The sequence below is a fragment of the Eremomyces bilateralis genome (genome assembly GCF_010015585.1).
Source record: "Eremomyces bilateralis CBS 781.70 unplaced genomic scaffold P152scaffold_22, whole genome shotgun sequence".
Classification (NCBI taxonomy): Eukaryota; Fungi; Ascomycota; class Dothideomycetes; order Eremomycetales; family Eremomycetaceae; genus Eremomyces; species Eremomyces bilateralis.
This window is the reverse complement of record NW_022985088.1, coordinates 88538-101812: the sequence shown is the minus strand read 5'-3', so window position 1 is coordinate 101812 and position 13275 is coordinate 88538. Positions and strand designations below refer to the sequence as shown.

At 54.7% G+C, this 13275-nt stretch overlaps 6 protein-coding genes across 6 annotated transcripts; 4 read left to right on the top strand and 2 right to left on the bottom strand.

Moving 5' to 3' along the window:
- The first annotated feature begins 318 nt into the window (after positions 1 to 318).
- P152DRAFT_147685 (uncharacterized protein) lies at positions 319 to 2711 on the top strand. The gene is made up of 4 exons (XM_033673903.1): positions 319 to 481; positions 539 to 962; positions 1031 to 1969; positions 2018 to 2711. The coding sequence occupies exons 1-4, from the start codon at positions 419 to 421 to the stop codon at positions 2608 to 2610; spliced, it is 2019 nt and encodes a 672-aa protein (XP_033531371.1). The 5' UTR covers positions 319 to 418; the 3' UTR covers positions 2611 to 2711.
- A 646-nt stretch (positions 2712 to 3357) lies between these two features.
- On the bottom strand, positions 3358 to 4955 carry P152DRAFT_493847 (putative PfkB family kinase; the record flags this gene model as incomplete). The annotated part of the gene is made up of 6 exons (XM_033682210.1): positions 4596 to 4955; positions 4145 to 4541; positions 3900 to 4064; positions 3773 to 3837; positions 3574 to 3696; positions 3358 to 3538 (listed from the first exon to the last, which is right to left on the bottom strand). Exons 1-6 carry the CDS (start codon positions 4643 to 4645, stop codon positions 3358 to 3360), a joined length of 981 nt encoding a protein of 326 aa, XP_033531370.1. The 5' UTR covers positions 4646 to 4955.
- Positions 4956 to 5085: 130 nt separating this feature from the next.
- P152DRAFT_402752 (PCI-domain-containing protein) lies at positions 5086 to 6660 on the bottom strand (the record flags this gene model as incomplete). Its single annotated transcript, XM_033676671.1, has 3 exons — positions 5086 to 5278; positions 5328 to 6148; positions 6202 to 6660. The coding sequence occupies 3 exons, from the start codon at positions 6658 to 6660 to the stop codon at positions 5086 to 5088; spliced, it is 1473 nt and encodes a 490-aa protein (XP_033531369.1).
- Positions 6661 to 6954: 294 nt separating this feature from the next.
- Positions 6955 to 8884, top strand: P152DRAFT_461125 (uncharacterized protein). The gene has a single exon (XM_033680051.1). It carries the CDS (start codon positions 7156 to 7158, stop codon positions 8716 to 8718), a length of 1563 nt encoding a protein of 520 aa, XP_033531368.1. The 5' UTR covers positions 6955 to 7155; the 3' UTR covers positions 8719 to 8884.
- A 1537-nt stretch (positions 8885 to 10421) lies between these two features.
- On the top strand, positions 10422 to 11810 carry P152DRAFT_461123 (PLP-dependent transferase). Its single transcript, XM_033680050.1, has 2 exons — positions 10422 to 11218; positions 11271 to 11810. The coding sequence occupies exons 1-2, from the start codon at positions 10493 to 10495 to the stop codon at positions 11523 to 11525; spliced, it is 981 nt and encodes a 326-aa protein (XP_033531367.1). The 5' UTR covers positions 10422 to 10492; the 3' UTR covers positions 11526 to 11810.
- A 247-nt stretch (positions 11811 to 12057) lies between these two features.
- On the top strand, positions 12058 to 13261 carry P152DRAFT_461122 (peroxisomal biogenesis factor 11). The gene is made up of 4 exons (XM_033680049.1): positions 12058 to 12181; positions 12280 to 12563; positions 12631 to 12821; positions 12877 to 13261. The coding sequence occupies exons 1-4, from the start codon at positions 12115 to 12117 to the stop codon at positions 13037 to 13039; spliced, it is 705 nt and encodes a 234-aa protein (XP_033531366.1). The 5' UTR covers positions 12058 to 12114; the 3' UTR covers positions 13040 to 13261.
- The last annotated feature ends 14 nt before the right edge of the window (positions 13262 to 13275 follow it).

Genomic DNA, 13275 nt, shown 5'->3' with positions numbered 1-13275 from the left:
GGTTATTTTTTGGGAGACACAGACAAGCCCCCCGCGTTTCCTGTCCCCTATTGTCACTCATTGAATAGGACTTCTACCGAAACGGCCACCGGCACAATTACACTCCTTATTGAAACCGATCGTATCTTATTGTCGGACTTTCTTGAATGCGACTCGGTTGACTCTCGCTCGACGCTCCCTCGACACTCTTCTGCGCAGTATCCTGCGACCACTTGCATCCTCCGCTCAATCTACACGACACAGCGACGACGAGGCATGGTTCCGATTGATCACTCGTTTCATCCACCTTGCCTTTGACCTGAGAGGCGTGCCTGATTGCGCGTAAAGGAGCAGCCGGCCTGTTCCTGACTTCGATCGCTTCCCGTTTCGAAGATCTCAGTCATACTCCAAAACCGTCCGAATCCGCCTCCCATTCAAGATGGGTTTGGGAGGCTCGAAAATGCGCGGTCCGGTGCGGGAGGCGAATAAGTGGGAGTATGTGGTCAGTACATCTGAATCTCTAAAACTCTAAGACGGCCATGGCTAAGTTCGCGCGCAGAATCTCGACGATTTCCGAACCTCATCATGCTTTACCTTCTTTTCGTATATCTGGTTGTGGATGCTTATTATCATTTCCATCGCCGTCTTCGCAGCGGACATCTTCACCGCCGTTAACCTCCTTGCGTTCAATCGATGGGCTGGGCAGGTAAAGCCTGCAATTCCGTTCACGGTGTCGAAATGGATATTTGCAGTCTGTATCATCCTCTCCGTCGCTTTGATCATATTCGAGTGGCTACGCGCTCTCCGAGTCATTTCAAAAGGTGGTGTGGCCGATTCTTATCTTGACCCCATGGCGGTCAAACTGCAGAGTATTCGTCCAGGGTCCGGGAAAGGATGGAAGCGGTTCCTCGTCTTCACCAAATTGACCAAGAGTAAAGAAGGCGTGGATTATATCGCCTTGTTTGCATATTTCCAATTCAAAGGTACGGCACCAGATTACGCCTTGCTCCCATGCTGCGAGATCATTCGGAACATGGCTGACTCCTTCAAGGCGCGATCCGCCTGATTTTGGCCGAGGGACCTCGCGTGGTCGTCAATTCCGTGACTCTATGGTCGGTCCTACAGGCCGATCTCATTCCCGGAAAGAATGAAGATGATGACCGCGCAGCCATTCTCCAGTTTTTCGACAATGTTCGCATTTTGGCGTCTGAATCCGACAAACAGCAAGTCGTCATCCTGTTCGCCATGTTGTTCACTTTGATCATCTGGGTGATCTCCATCATTTGTCTGATACTATCGATCGTGATGTACCTGATCTTCCTCTGGCACTACATTCCATCAGCGGATGGGTCTCTTTCGAGCTATTGTCGACGAAAGATTGACTCTCGAGTGGAATTAATCACAGCGAAGAAGGCTCGGAAGACAATGGAGAAGGAGGAGGCAAAGAGACGGAAACAGGTGATGAGGGACCGAAAACACGGCAAGGGGTTCGTCCAAGGACCCATCGATCCATCACGGCAACCAACGATTCCCCAGCTGGATGAAGACAGCAAGTTGCCTGAAGTATCCCTCAACAGAATGGATTCACAAACTACCCTTCCTCCGTACACGTCCAGGCCGGGCACCGCAGTTGGGAATCCGCCGCCTGGAATATCGAGACAGCCAACGCTTCCGGATCTAGAGTTAGGCATGGCCAGTTCTCAACATCCTGGGATGCCACAACGCACGGAGACTCAGTCGTCTGCTTATTCCGAGGCCAGCTACGGTTCCCACGCGCCCTTGCTGAGTCAAGCAGGCGACATGGGTTACAGCGACCCTACAAGATCTGGCTCGCCCATGGGCAATTTTCCCGGATATGGCGTCGCTCCTCTAAATCGGTCCGTAACTGGCGGAACTCAGAGATCGGACTTGTCCCTACCAGTTCGACCACCTACCGCGCAAGGTCGAAATTCTCCAGGGCCTTCGAATTTTTCAAGGCCGAACCTTCGAGGTTAGCACCCAACCCCTTTACGTGTTGAATTCAAACTTACATCAATAGGTGATGCGTCTGGAAGCCCTTCTCCCCTCAGTCCCAACTCGCATTTCGATGACCGCATGGCACCACACGGTCAAGGTCCATCGTACGAAATGAGTCCCGTTGAGCGGTCCAATACAAACACATCCAACTACTCCCATCCCTCCAATCCCCGTACTCCCCGCCCATACCCCCAACGAGCAGGCACCGCCCCGCCTCCCACCGGTCCCCTCCCCCGCCGACCACCTCCCCAACGCGCACCCACCATGCCAACTTTCGATTCCTCTTCCAGCAACACTTCTGGCCCCAACCCCGGCGGCTACCGCGCGTACTCACCCGCTCCCGCATCAGCCAGCCCATCGCAAGGCTACCCCCCACGTCGAGACTTCACCGCTCCGTCCCAGGCGCCTCCGAGGTCTGGGACCGCCCCAGGTTTCCGACCGCCAATGCGCAGTGCAACAATGCCGATTGAGCCGCCGACATTGAGCAACGGGCCGGCGAGGTCGGCGACTGCGGGACCCGGGCAAGGCTCAAGTCGACCGCCTCCACGACAAGGTTGGGATGACCCTGGAAGCCAAGACCAGCAAGGAGGGGGGCAGTATGGTTATAGGATATAAGACGGTCGGCTCTGGAAGTCGTTCCCGGACGAGGTTTACGAATTCTAATGACGAGAAATGGGGATAATCTGAGCACAGATCTTCTTTCTTCTGAACGATTATGCGGGCCACTCGCTCCCGCGTTCGCTACTTGCTTCTTGGGAGTAGAGCCGGAGGGACGAAAGAATCACTCTACCACAACCACGAGTCGCCTGGCTGGAAATGGCTGTGCTGGGAGCTGTGAGTCTTGTCGTGGGGAAAGAGCGGGCGACCTCAACCAAGTGGAGGATATGCATCACTTTGATTCATACACATCAGGACGAAAATGGCCAACAATTGCGCGAAGCAAATATCGGCTGTGTCCTTTTGACTGGTTGGAGGTGTTGGACGGCCGTTGAATGTTCTATTAGCATTCTCAAAATCTGGTTTAAGAGCTGGGTGGCACAATGGCTTTTGCATGCTATTTGGAATAGCACTCCGACCACGGCATGGAAGATATTGGTAGTCCTTTGCCTCCGACGTTGTCTACCCTACGTATGGAGACACGTTTCGGCTTACCTATCTAAAGCAACATATAAGAGGAACTCAATATATTTAGGTAACGGACGGCGAAAGCAGAACGATCGAGTTTTCGACCTAGGGTTACGTACGCTTCAAGGCCATCGAACTTCTTCCATGCCGGATGATGCTTTTTGGGCATCCACTCCAATAGATACCCAATGGATACTTTCTTCAGCGTTGTCTTTATTGACTAGCTTATACACTGCTTCACCTCCATGCCAAGTTCGCGTCTCCCATCTTCATTCCCAACCCCTCAAATCCCTCCTGACAGACTTTGAGCCCTGCAAGTCGGTTGGCGTACTCCAATGTCGCCCCTAGGTTCCACTCATCATGATAGCTTAAGCTATAGATCAACCCTGCAATGAAGGAGTCGCCGGCGCCCACAGTGCTGTCGCAGTTAGACTCGCGGCTCATGAAGACGACAATAGGATTTCGCACTCAACGACTTTGCTTCCGCCCAACTTCGCGGGCCTGTGGAAATACTCGGCGTGGTCGGCATCCAGCGCCGCGGCACCCTGATCACCTAGAGTAACGAACAATAGCTGTCTATGAAGTGTTGGTTGTCAGAACAGAACCCACGCAGTGGGATGACAAGCAGCGTATAGCGTCGCGAATCACTTACTTTGGCCTGGAACAGACGGACGCCTGCCACCGTAAGAACGCTTCCGGGTCATCGTGTCCCTGATTCTGATATTGGACCACTCCCTTAGCCATCGGCTGCAAACAACTGGTTCCACTGGTCACTATACCTTTGCCCAAGCATGCGAGTAGAATACCACGTCCGCCTCCTTCGCCAACTCCTGAAGCCCGTCGCGGCCTTGTTTCTCCACCTCAACACTGATCTTCGCATGCCGGGTCTCTGGGCTTTGCCTTAGATATCGCACGCACTGCAACGTAACATCCGGTATCCGTCCCTATAAAATCGATCAACACTTCCAGAAATCCAACACCATCCCCTCTCCACCGCTCAATATATAAAGACGAACAACCTCACCTCAAAATGCCACCACCCCACATTCCCCATCCCCCCTACCCCCTCCCTAAACTCCCCCACCCCCATCTCGCCCAACGGATTAAAATTGATAATCGTCCGACTCCCGCTCTCCTCGCTCCTCACAATATAACTTGCCGCCGCCTCCATCTCCCCTTCGCGGTAAATACATCCACTTAGATCCACCAACTCATCGAACGACGCGCGGATGAAGTCCGATGCGGGTGACGTCGGCGCAGGGAGGACGCCGATGAACTTGAGCGGCAGCGGGGAGGAGTGGGTAGGGGCTCTAGGGAGGAGTTGAGAGAGGACGGAGAGGGTGTTGGGACAGTTGCCGCCGGGGCGTTTGGTCAGGGTGGAGGCGCGCTGTTTGGCGTCTTCGGAGGGGTAGTGGGGGACGCTGGGAGGGTTAGCGGGGGTTGTTTGGTGGGTGGGTGAGGGTTGGTGTACATACGTGAGGATCGTGTCGATGTAGTATGCGCCGATGGCGGCGATGGGGATCATGGCGGATTGAATGCTCTTTCGATAGGGGCTTTTGATGGGCGGGACGGGGTCAATTTCGTCGGTACCTAAGGAATGGCCGGATCAGAGTCTAGATCCCGCCAAGTATAGGATTTAAGATATTCCGAGCAGATTTATAGATCTTTAGAATTGATCCCTACTTTAGTAGTGGGCGATGAAATCAGCTTCAGTGTTGCGCCTTTGGACGGGCGGTTTTGGAGCAAATTGCCGTCTACGTCACGTAGCTTAGACATTGCATACAACCACGCGGAATCGGTTGACAGGAACGATTCTGCTACAGATACGCGTGGACCACGGCATGAAAATTATACTCGTTTTCATTTTCGTTCTCTATATCCTCGAAACAAGCTCCGTCGCTCCAAAGAAGTATCTAGACGCGTTCCCCGCTCAACGCCTACGAATGCACCGACGCGCTCCCCGCCTCAGCCACGCTCACTGCCGCGTAACCGCACCGACTGGCCGTACTTCTGCAGCTTCGTGATCAGCTGATCGCCTTGCTTGACCACGTCGTTGTACTGCTTGTTCTTGTCGTCGGGTCGGTTGGTCTCGATGACCTCGTTGACGCGGTCGATGGTGCAGGGGACGCGGTCGGCGGCGATGAAGTGCGAGAGGTCACTGGGTGAGGTTAGTGGAAGGCGTCGGAAGAAAGGGGAGTAATGCGTACCGATCAAGATAGTCCACCGACACGCCGAAATCCTTGGCCATGCTCGTCAGGCTGACCACGCGGTAGCTCTGAAGGAGTTGTTGGTAGCCGCGAAGTCGCATCTCTCGCACAAACCAGTGCCGATGCTCGTACAGGTACCGGTCTTGGTTGAGGAATTGACCTTCCACGGACGCCAGAGCACTGAAATACGACTGATAGCGTCCCCGGTAAAGACTGTTCACAAGGACGGCGAGCGGTTTGAAGTCGATTTCCGCCTCGTCGTCTTGATGACCGCCGTGGCTCTGACCAAGAGTAGTCAGGTTCACGGCGGCAGGTGCTGGCGTCGCGGACTGTGAGGTTCCGTCCGTCATATCTTCGTCTCCCGTCGATGCGCCCGACGACAGGGTTCCAGATAAGGCAGCCATCCTATCATCCGTATCACCCAAGATCGCTTTGATTTCGGGGGCGTCGAACACCTTTGCTTTGAAATCCACGCGTTTCAAGGACACGGAGCCGGCCAGCACGGCGTAGATGACCAGGGACGAGTAGTTGCATAGCTCGTAGCTAGTGAACGTTGACAGGCTGTCGAGGAGGAGCGGGGCCGCCGCGGCATGTGCGCGGATGGTCAGCAGATGGAGGCCTTGGTACGCCTTCAGTCGATTCCGTCGGTCCCAGTCACCACCGCTCTCCACCAGCGTGCCGGCCCGCTCGATGTTCTTCTTGACCAGGAGCTTATCGCCGAAGAAGAGACCGATGCGGATGATGGCGAGGACGATGTCGATTTTCGTGCCGAGAATGCTGGTCTTCTCGAAGACCTCTTCAAAGGCCGCGACCGCTTTATCCTAGACCGGAGTTAGTCGTGTTCGAACCCCATGCATCTCGGACCTGTATTCACCTTGTCCCCAACTTTTGTCCAGAACTCCGCCCGCTTCCCACGCGCGGCCAGAATTTCCGTCTCGCCCGCCTTCTCCGTCGCCTCGTCCTCCTCCTTCTGGATGGCCTCCAGCTCCTTCTTATTCTCTTGGTCTAGGGAATCATGCAGGCTCTCGTCCCAGGCGAGCGGATATTCCAACGAGGGTCGTCGCGTGGCAAGGAGCGTAGCGGCGGCCGATGACGTCCTCCGGAGTCCACCCATCGGATGTGCCGTCGTCCCCTCTCCGGACAGGTTCATGATGCCCTCGGACGGGTGGGCCAGATGCCGGTACAGCGGCGCCATGTTGTTCTCCTTGATCGCATCTTGGAGAACTGTGAGGGACGCTTGCTTCGTGCCTTTTGAGGATGCTGGGTTGGTGATGTGGAAGATGTGCTGGGAGAGGGAGAGGTCGGGATATTTGTTGAACTGAGGATCGCCCATGGTTGGGGAGTCGGGTGTTTATGGAGGAGAGGTTGTACAGAATCCGATTTGGAAGAAGGATGAAGTTAAGAGAGGAGTGGTCAAATGTATTCTCTTGTTCAAATGGATAGATTGTCCAGGGATTTGTCAGATGAAGCTCTCGTTGTAGGTGGAAGTGCCCTGTTCTCAGTTGTGAGTGACAATGAGGTGAAGCATCAAGCACCCCGGCTGCGCCAAGCCTGAAGCTGCTGTCCCATACAATTGACACGACGGCCCAGACGGTCATATTTGAACCCTCCTCCTTGTTCACCATCCGCTTCACCCTTATTTACTTCTTTCATCGCGTCATATTTGCATTCCTGATGCACAACTACACCCCTTGAGAATCACCTGACAGTGGGAACGCCTAAGATTCCACGCAATCTACATTGAACCGGGTTTCTCAGTACTCTAACAAGGACTTTCAAGCCTTCTATACAATATCAACTTAACCTCTACGCCAAGGCCTGTACAGAGATGCCGAAGCGGTCGCGTGAGCCATCTCTGGAAGAGGAGGGAAAGGAGATCAAGGTTGTCAAATTGGACAGGCCTCAGGATGAACCAACGATATCTGATTCAGTAGGCGGCGTCGAAATCGTCTCAGCACGATCACCAACACGTCCGTCTCCCAAATCGGATGTAAGAAATGGCAAGAAGCAAAGGATTGAGCCAGAGGCTTTGAGATCCCCCAGCCCACCACCACGTTCGCCTCCACGCGAACGGAAACGACCTGGCGCCACATCCCGTTTTACGCAAAACAACGCTGCCTCCCGACGACCCAGAAGCCCGAGGGCAGATACGCGTCCCAGGTCACCCAGCCCACCACCACGATCCCCTCCACGGGAGAGGAAGCGCCCTGGGGCTTTCTCACGGCTGCAATCTAGCCACTACGAAGCCAGAGTTTCGAGCAGTACCCGGGCAAGGGAGAATCGGCAACGAACACCCAGTCCTCCTCCTCGGTCTCCTCCTCGCGAGCGGAAGCGCCCCGGCGCAGGAGCACGGGTTCCCAGAACTGAAGTCGAGGCCATTCAACGAGCCGATCCGAGGCTCCCACACCACGAGCCGGCAAGGCGTGTAGGGGTTCAAGACTATGTGACGCAACACTACAATTCGGTGGAGCAACGAGGGCGCGAGTGGCGTCAGACGGCCAGCAAGATCAAGGGACTCCGCAGCTTCAACAACTGGATCAAGAGCTGCATCATTCAGAAGTTCGCCACGGATACCGATCGACACCCCGTCAAGGTGTTGGACATCGGTTGCGGCAAAGGAGGGGATCTACAGAAGTGGCGCTCGGCAGGCATCGCGCTGTACGTGGGGATCGACCCGGCGGAGGTCTCGATCCGACAGGCCAGTGAACGATACAAAGAAATGCGCCGAGGCAATCGCCGAGGGCCGCCGCTCTTCGATTCTCGGTTCTACGTGCAGGACTGCTTCGGCCTCAGCGTTGGCGGCATCCCGATCGTGCAAGAAGTGGGGTTCGACCCTCGGAACCGTACCGGGCCCGGCGGCGGCGGCGGATTCGAGATGGTGACGATGATGTTCTGCATGCACTACGCGTTCGAAAGCGAAGTCAAGGCGCGCACCATGCTGAACAACGTGGCGGGCAGCCTGAAGAAAGGCGGCAAGTTCATCGGCGTCATCCCGAACTCCGACGTACTCTCCGACGAGGTGGTCAAACAGCCGCAATGGGGCAACGACATCTACCAGGTGAAGTTCCCCGGCGCGGTCCCCGCCGACGGAATCTTCCGCCCCCCGTTCGGCTGGAAGTACTTCTACAACCTGGAGGAGGCGGTTGAGGAGGTGCCCGAGTACGTGGTGCCGTGGGAGGCGTTCCGGGCGCTGGCGGAGGATTTCAACCTGGAGCTGGAGTATCGGAAGACGTTCAAAGAGATCTGGGAGGAGGAGAAGGATGATCGGACGCTGGGGCCGCTGAGTGAGCGGATGCGAGTCCGCGATGCGCGCACGGGGGAGCTGCTGGTGACGGCGCAGGAGATGGATGCGGCGAACTTTTATCACGCGTTCTGCTTTTACAAGGTTTGATTTAGGGCACTCTTAGCATAGACGCTCTTCGTCGGATAGCGAAGCCTATTGACTGCTAAGTTTATGAGATTGTCAGTCCTCGTTGCTCACAGTTCCTCTGTTCATAGCATACCTACTAATATCTTTATGCATATGCGCTGCATTGCAGCCGGAATTATTCGGAAGCCTTGTTGCCTTGAATTTCAATCGGAGGATCCTCCATGTTCAGTGACTGTGAGACTCCGCCAGGCGCCAGGGCCTCAGGGGACATTTAGTAAGCAGGAATTTTCTTGCCACGTGCTAATTGACCATGCTTCACTAGAATCAAATGACGCACGATCCGATTGGCCGAATAGAACACGCCGCCATGATTGGCTGCCTTGTGTTCACTCCCAGTGGATCGTAAATCGTTTCAGGAGAAATCCGAATCCCATCATCATTCATTTTGGCAAAGAAACGAAGATACACTAAGATCACTAACTAAGATATACACTAATAACTTTACCACCTTTTCTCCATCGCGACTGGCGAGGCAGTAACCATACGGCTCCGCAATCGCCCCACCTGGCGACGAAATGCCGACCCCCAGCTAGACTACGGAAAGTTTTCCTTTTCATTGGGAGAGTTGCTAATTCATCGGGATCATCAACCCGCGTTTGCCCATTTCTAGTTCTTCCCCACGGTACCTTCAGACGCCGTTGCAACAGAATTACAGGCATTCCACTCATTCCTGCCATTCATTACAGGAACGTCCACAGATCCTGTGGTGGTGGTAACTAGATAAGCGATATCGCTGTTGCTGCCAATTGCCACACCACGTCACCACCCCAAAGTTCGCGGGATACCGATGTATTCCATGTCGCTGATCAGGCGGTCACGCAGTCTACTACCGGTTCGATCCATCCGACTTAGTGAAGATGCGTCGGTCAGGTCCAGTCCCTTAATAGCCCGACGGAGTCGTATGTCCCCTCATCCTTCCCCATTATTGCATTTCCTTTTGGTCCGCATATGCAGTCCCCGGCTGCAGGAATCCGCGTCGAACGTTCTTCCTTTCGACCGCTGTGACTCGTCCTTTCACCGACAGAAATTTTACCGGTGGAAAAAAAGCACCCAGTCACGCGTGCCGCACCTGATCTGATATATACCGAAGCCAAGGGGACGCGGGACTGCGCGAATATATTTGATTTTCAATTCTTTGTCTGACTTTTTGGATCCGCAGACGAGTTCAGTGTTTTGCCGTCCCTCCCAACTAGTCGAACTATGTCATCTACCGCCGGATCCTGGAGTTGTATTCTGGAGAATATCAATCCCAATGTCAAGGCGGCCCAGTATGCCGTTCGTGGAGAGCTCGCCGTCCGCTCGGAGGAATACCGTGCTCGGCTGGAGAGGGGAGACAAAGGCTCCCTCCCGTTCGACACCGTCATTGCGGCCAACATTGGCAACCCACAACAGCTGGATCAGAAGCCGATTACCTTCTTCCGCCAGGTAGCAAGCCTGCTGGAGCATCCGGGGCTTTTGGAAAAGGAGGAGGTGCTGAAGAGCGGTTTGGGGTACAAGCAAGATGTGATTGACCGAGCGCGAAAGCTCCTGGGCGACGTTAAGAGTGTGGGTGCTTATAGCCAAAGTACGGGAGCTCCAGGAATACGGGAGAGCGTCGCCAAGTTCATTGAGAGTGAGTGACGTGTAAACGTCTTGAAACGAATGGCATGTTGATTTTGGTATAGAGCGAGATGGATATCCTGCAGACCCGTCTCTGATCTATCTTTCCGGGGGCGCCTCATCGGGCGTCAACACCATGCTCCACATCCTCTGCGCTTCTCCTGAAAGCGGGATTCTGATTCCCATCCCGCAGTATCCCCTGTATACCGCCACCCTCTCCATCCTCAACGCCCACTGTGTACCATATTATCTGGAGGAATCCCACGCGTGGGGCACCGATCTCAATTCCATCAAGAAATCTCTCACCGACGCCCGAGCTGCAGGGACCGACGTCCGCGCCATTGTCGTTGTCAATCCCGGCAACCCAACAGGCGCCACCTTGTCGCCCGATGACATCCGTAACGTCCTGAAATTCGCCGCGGCAGAGAAGCTGGTCGTCATCGCCGACGAGGTGTACCAGACCAACGTGTTCATCGGGTCATTCGTCTCGTTCAAACAAGGGCTTCGCGATCTCCAAAAAGAAGCGCCGGGCGCGTACGATCACCTCGAACTAGTCTCATTACATAGCATTAGCAAGGGGATGGTTGGCGAATGCGGCCACCGTGGCGGCTATTTGGAGCTCGTCGGGTTCGACCCGCTGGTGGTCGAGCAGATCTACAAGTTCATCTCGATCCAGCTGTGCCCTCCCGTGCTCGGGCAGTGCTTTGTAGAAATGATGGTCAATCCGCCTGTGGAAGGGGACCCGAGCTACGAACTGTACCGGCAGGAGTATGACCACATTTTCCTCGGGTTGAAGCAGAGAGCCAATGCGCTGTTCGACGCGTTCAAACTCATGGAAGGCGTCGAGTGCCAGGACCCGGCTGTGAGTTCTCCCCCGGCGTTTCCACTTTGCATGCATACTGACTAGCTCTCAGGGCGCCATGTACCTTTTCCCTACAATCAACCTTCCTCCGAAGGCAATCGAGCAGGCCAAGAAGGAAGGCAGGTCACCCGACGAGATGTATTGTTCCCGGCTACTGGACGCCACCGGAGTGTGCGTCGTCCCCGGTAGCGGATTTGGCCAGAAGGAGGGTACCTTGCATTTCCGGACGACATTTTTGGCGGCGGGGACCGAGTGGACGGGACGGATTGTCGAATTCCACCGGGCATTCATGGCGGAATTCTCGTGAGCAGATCGCGGTTTTGGATTTGGACTTTTGGAGTCTTGGAAGTTGGATATCGGTGCCGATGCTCATCTTTTCACGTTCCGTCATCCGAACACTTGGATCGGGTGGGTTGTCAGGGGCGTTTGCCGAACAGTGCCAAAAGACCGTGGACCAACTCGGTGGTCGATGAGGTGGATGTCATACTCAATAAATGTCATAATCATCCGTTAAGGATGGAACAGTTAGTCTTCGTAGATGATATGGAAATATATCCAGCATAGAACAATCGCTTGAATATTTATTTACCGGTTAACACATGTCTGTATTATGTCTAATAACTATGGTCATAGCGAATACTGGTAGCTGCAGTGGAGTTGACTTCTCCACATCGGCCACATCGGCCACATCGGCGCGGAAAGTTTGGATGCCGAGGTTGCTTCTTTAGTAGAATCACAAGCGTTCCCTGACCACCACGTCCCAGTCCCATTTCCCAAGCCCAAGAATCGTAAATGAACCAAAACCATCCATCTTGACCATCTTCAACCCATCTTCGTCATCCGTGAACTCACCCTGATCGATCCCACGTAGCTTGTCCCAACTGCATCGAGTCAAAATGGTCGCCGACGCTGTCGTATACCACCCCGCGGTCTCCCACTACCTTAAATATGTCGGCACAACAGGTACGAACTGCCTGTCCCCCATCTGCACTGGATAGATCTCCTTACCCTCAATCGCGTCCCTCCCATCGCGTCCCGCTAACAATACTTCTCCCCCATAGTTGGCCGCGACAAGCTCCTCCGCACCCTCCAATTCTTCTCCCGCTTCCTCTCCTGGTACCTCTTCCGCACCAACCACCCGACCTCGACGATTGCGCCCTTCGATGCCATCAAGAAGCAGTTCGGTCTGACGCGCAAGATCCTGCGCATCGGCAAGTTCGTCGAGCACTTCCGCGCCGCGGCGCAGGCGTCCGACGCGAAGAACATGGATCCCGTGCTGCGGTATTGCGCGGTGGGACGGCAGTTGGGGTATGGGGGGTATATGCTGTTGGATAATTTGACGGTGGTATGTATTTCGTCGTCCAAGGTTATGGCGGTGGGCATTGGCGAACTCGGGATAACGAATGATATAGGTTGATGCCGCGGGGATCAGGTCGTATTCCGCCGCAAAGAGGCTCCAGAGGGAGGCATACAAGTTCTGGATCGCCGGTCTGGTGTTCAACACCACCGCTGGGCTTTACACTCTCTATCAGTTGAAGCAGCGAGCCGCGGCGGTGGACAAGAAGGATGGTGAGGGTGTGGTGGAGAGCAAGAAACTCGAGCGGTAAGTCGTCTCCCATGAGAGAGGTCGTCATTCTGAGAATCCTAACACGCAACAGGGAACGCACCGCGACGACGATGCAGCTCGTCTCCGATCTGTGCGACTTGACCGTGCCATCGACGGCGCTTGGATACGCCGGATTTGACGATGGATTCATCGGCCTGGCCGGGACCGTGAGCTCGCTTTTGGGGGTGTACTCAGTGTGGAAGAAGACCGCTTAGGGGGGTGGAGAACGAACGACAGTTCGAACCTTATCATCTTTTTGGGCCATGTCTTTGAAAGCGATAGTGAGCAATGTCAAATTAAGTACTGCCTTATGGACGTAGGCGGTAGCAAGTCAGTTATGTATTAGATGTTCCGGATAGGCTCCGCTGAGAGGGTGTCAGGCGGATTATCCAAACTTCGCATTTTCATATCAAAGCCGAAAATATATTCCTACCTCTGATATAACTTCACG

Excerpts from the sequence above, each read along its gene's own strand:
- P152DRAFT_147685 (XM_033673903.1), top strand. The coding sequence starts at position 419 with ATGGGTTTGGGAGGCTCGAAAATGCGCGGTCCGGTGCGGGAGGCGAAT. Across the intron at positions 482-538 it reads CGAATAAGTGGGAGTATGTG|AATCTCGACGATTTCCGAAC; the intron begins GTCAGTACATCT and ends GTTCGCGCGCAG. Across the intron at positions 963-1,030 it reads TGCATATTTCCAATTCAAAG|GCGCGATCCGCCTGATTTTG; the intron begins GTACGGCACCAG and ends GACTCCTTCAAG.
- P152DRAFT_461125 (XM_033680051.1), top strand. The coding sequence starts at position 7,156 with ATGCCGAAGCGGTCGCGTGAGCCATCTCTGGAAGAGGAGGGAAAGGAG.
- P152DRAFT_461123 (XM_033680050.1), top strand. The coding sequence starts at position 10,493 with ATGCTCCACATCCTCTGCGCTTCTCCTGAAAGCGGGATTCTGATTCCC. Across the intron at positions 11,219-11,270 it reads TCGAGTGCCAGGACCCGGCT|GGCGCCATGTACCTTTTCCC; the intron begins GTGAGTTCTCCC and ends ACTAGCTCTCAG.
- P152DRAFT_461122 (XM_033680049.1), top strand. The coding sequence starts at position 12,115 with ATGGTCGCCGACGCTGTCGTATACCACCCCGCGGTCTCCCACTACCTT. Across the intron at positions 12,564-12,630 it reads TGTTGGATAATTTGACGGTG|GTTGATGCCGCGGGGATCAG; the intron begins GTATGTATTTCG and ends CGAATGATATAG. Across the intron at positions 12,822-12,876 it reads GAGAGCAAGAAACTCGAGCG|GGAACGCACCGCGACGACGA; the intron begins GTAAGTCGTCTC and ends AACACGCAACAG.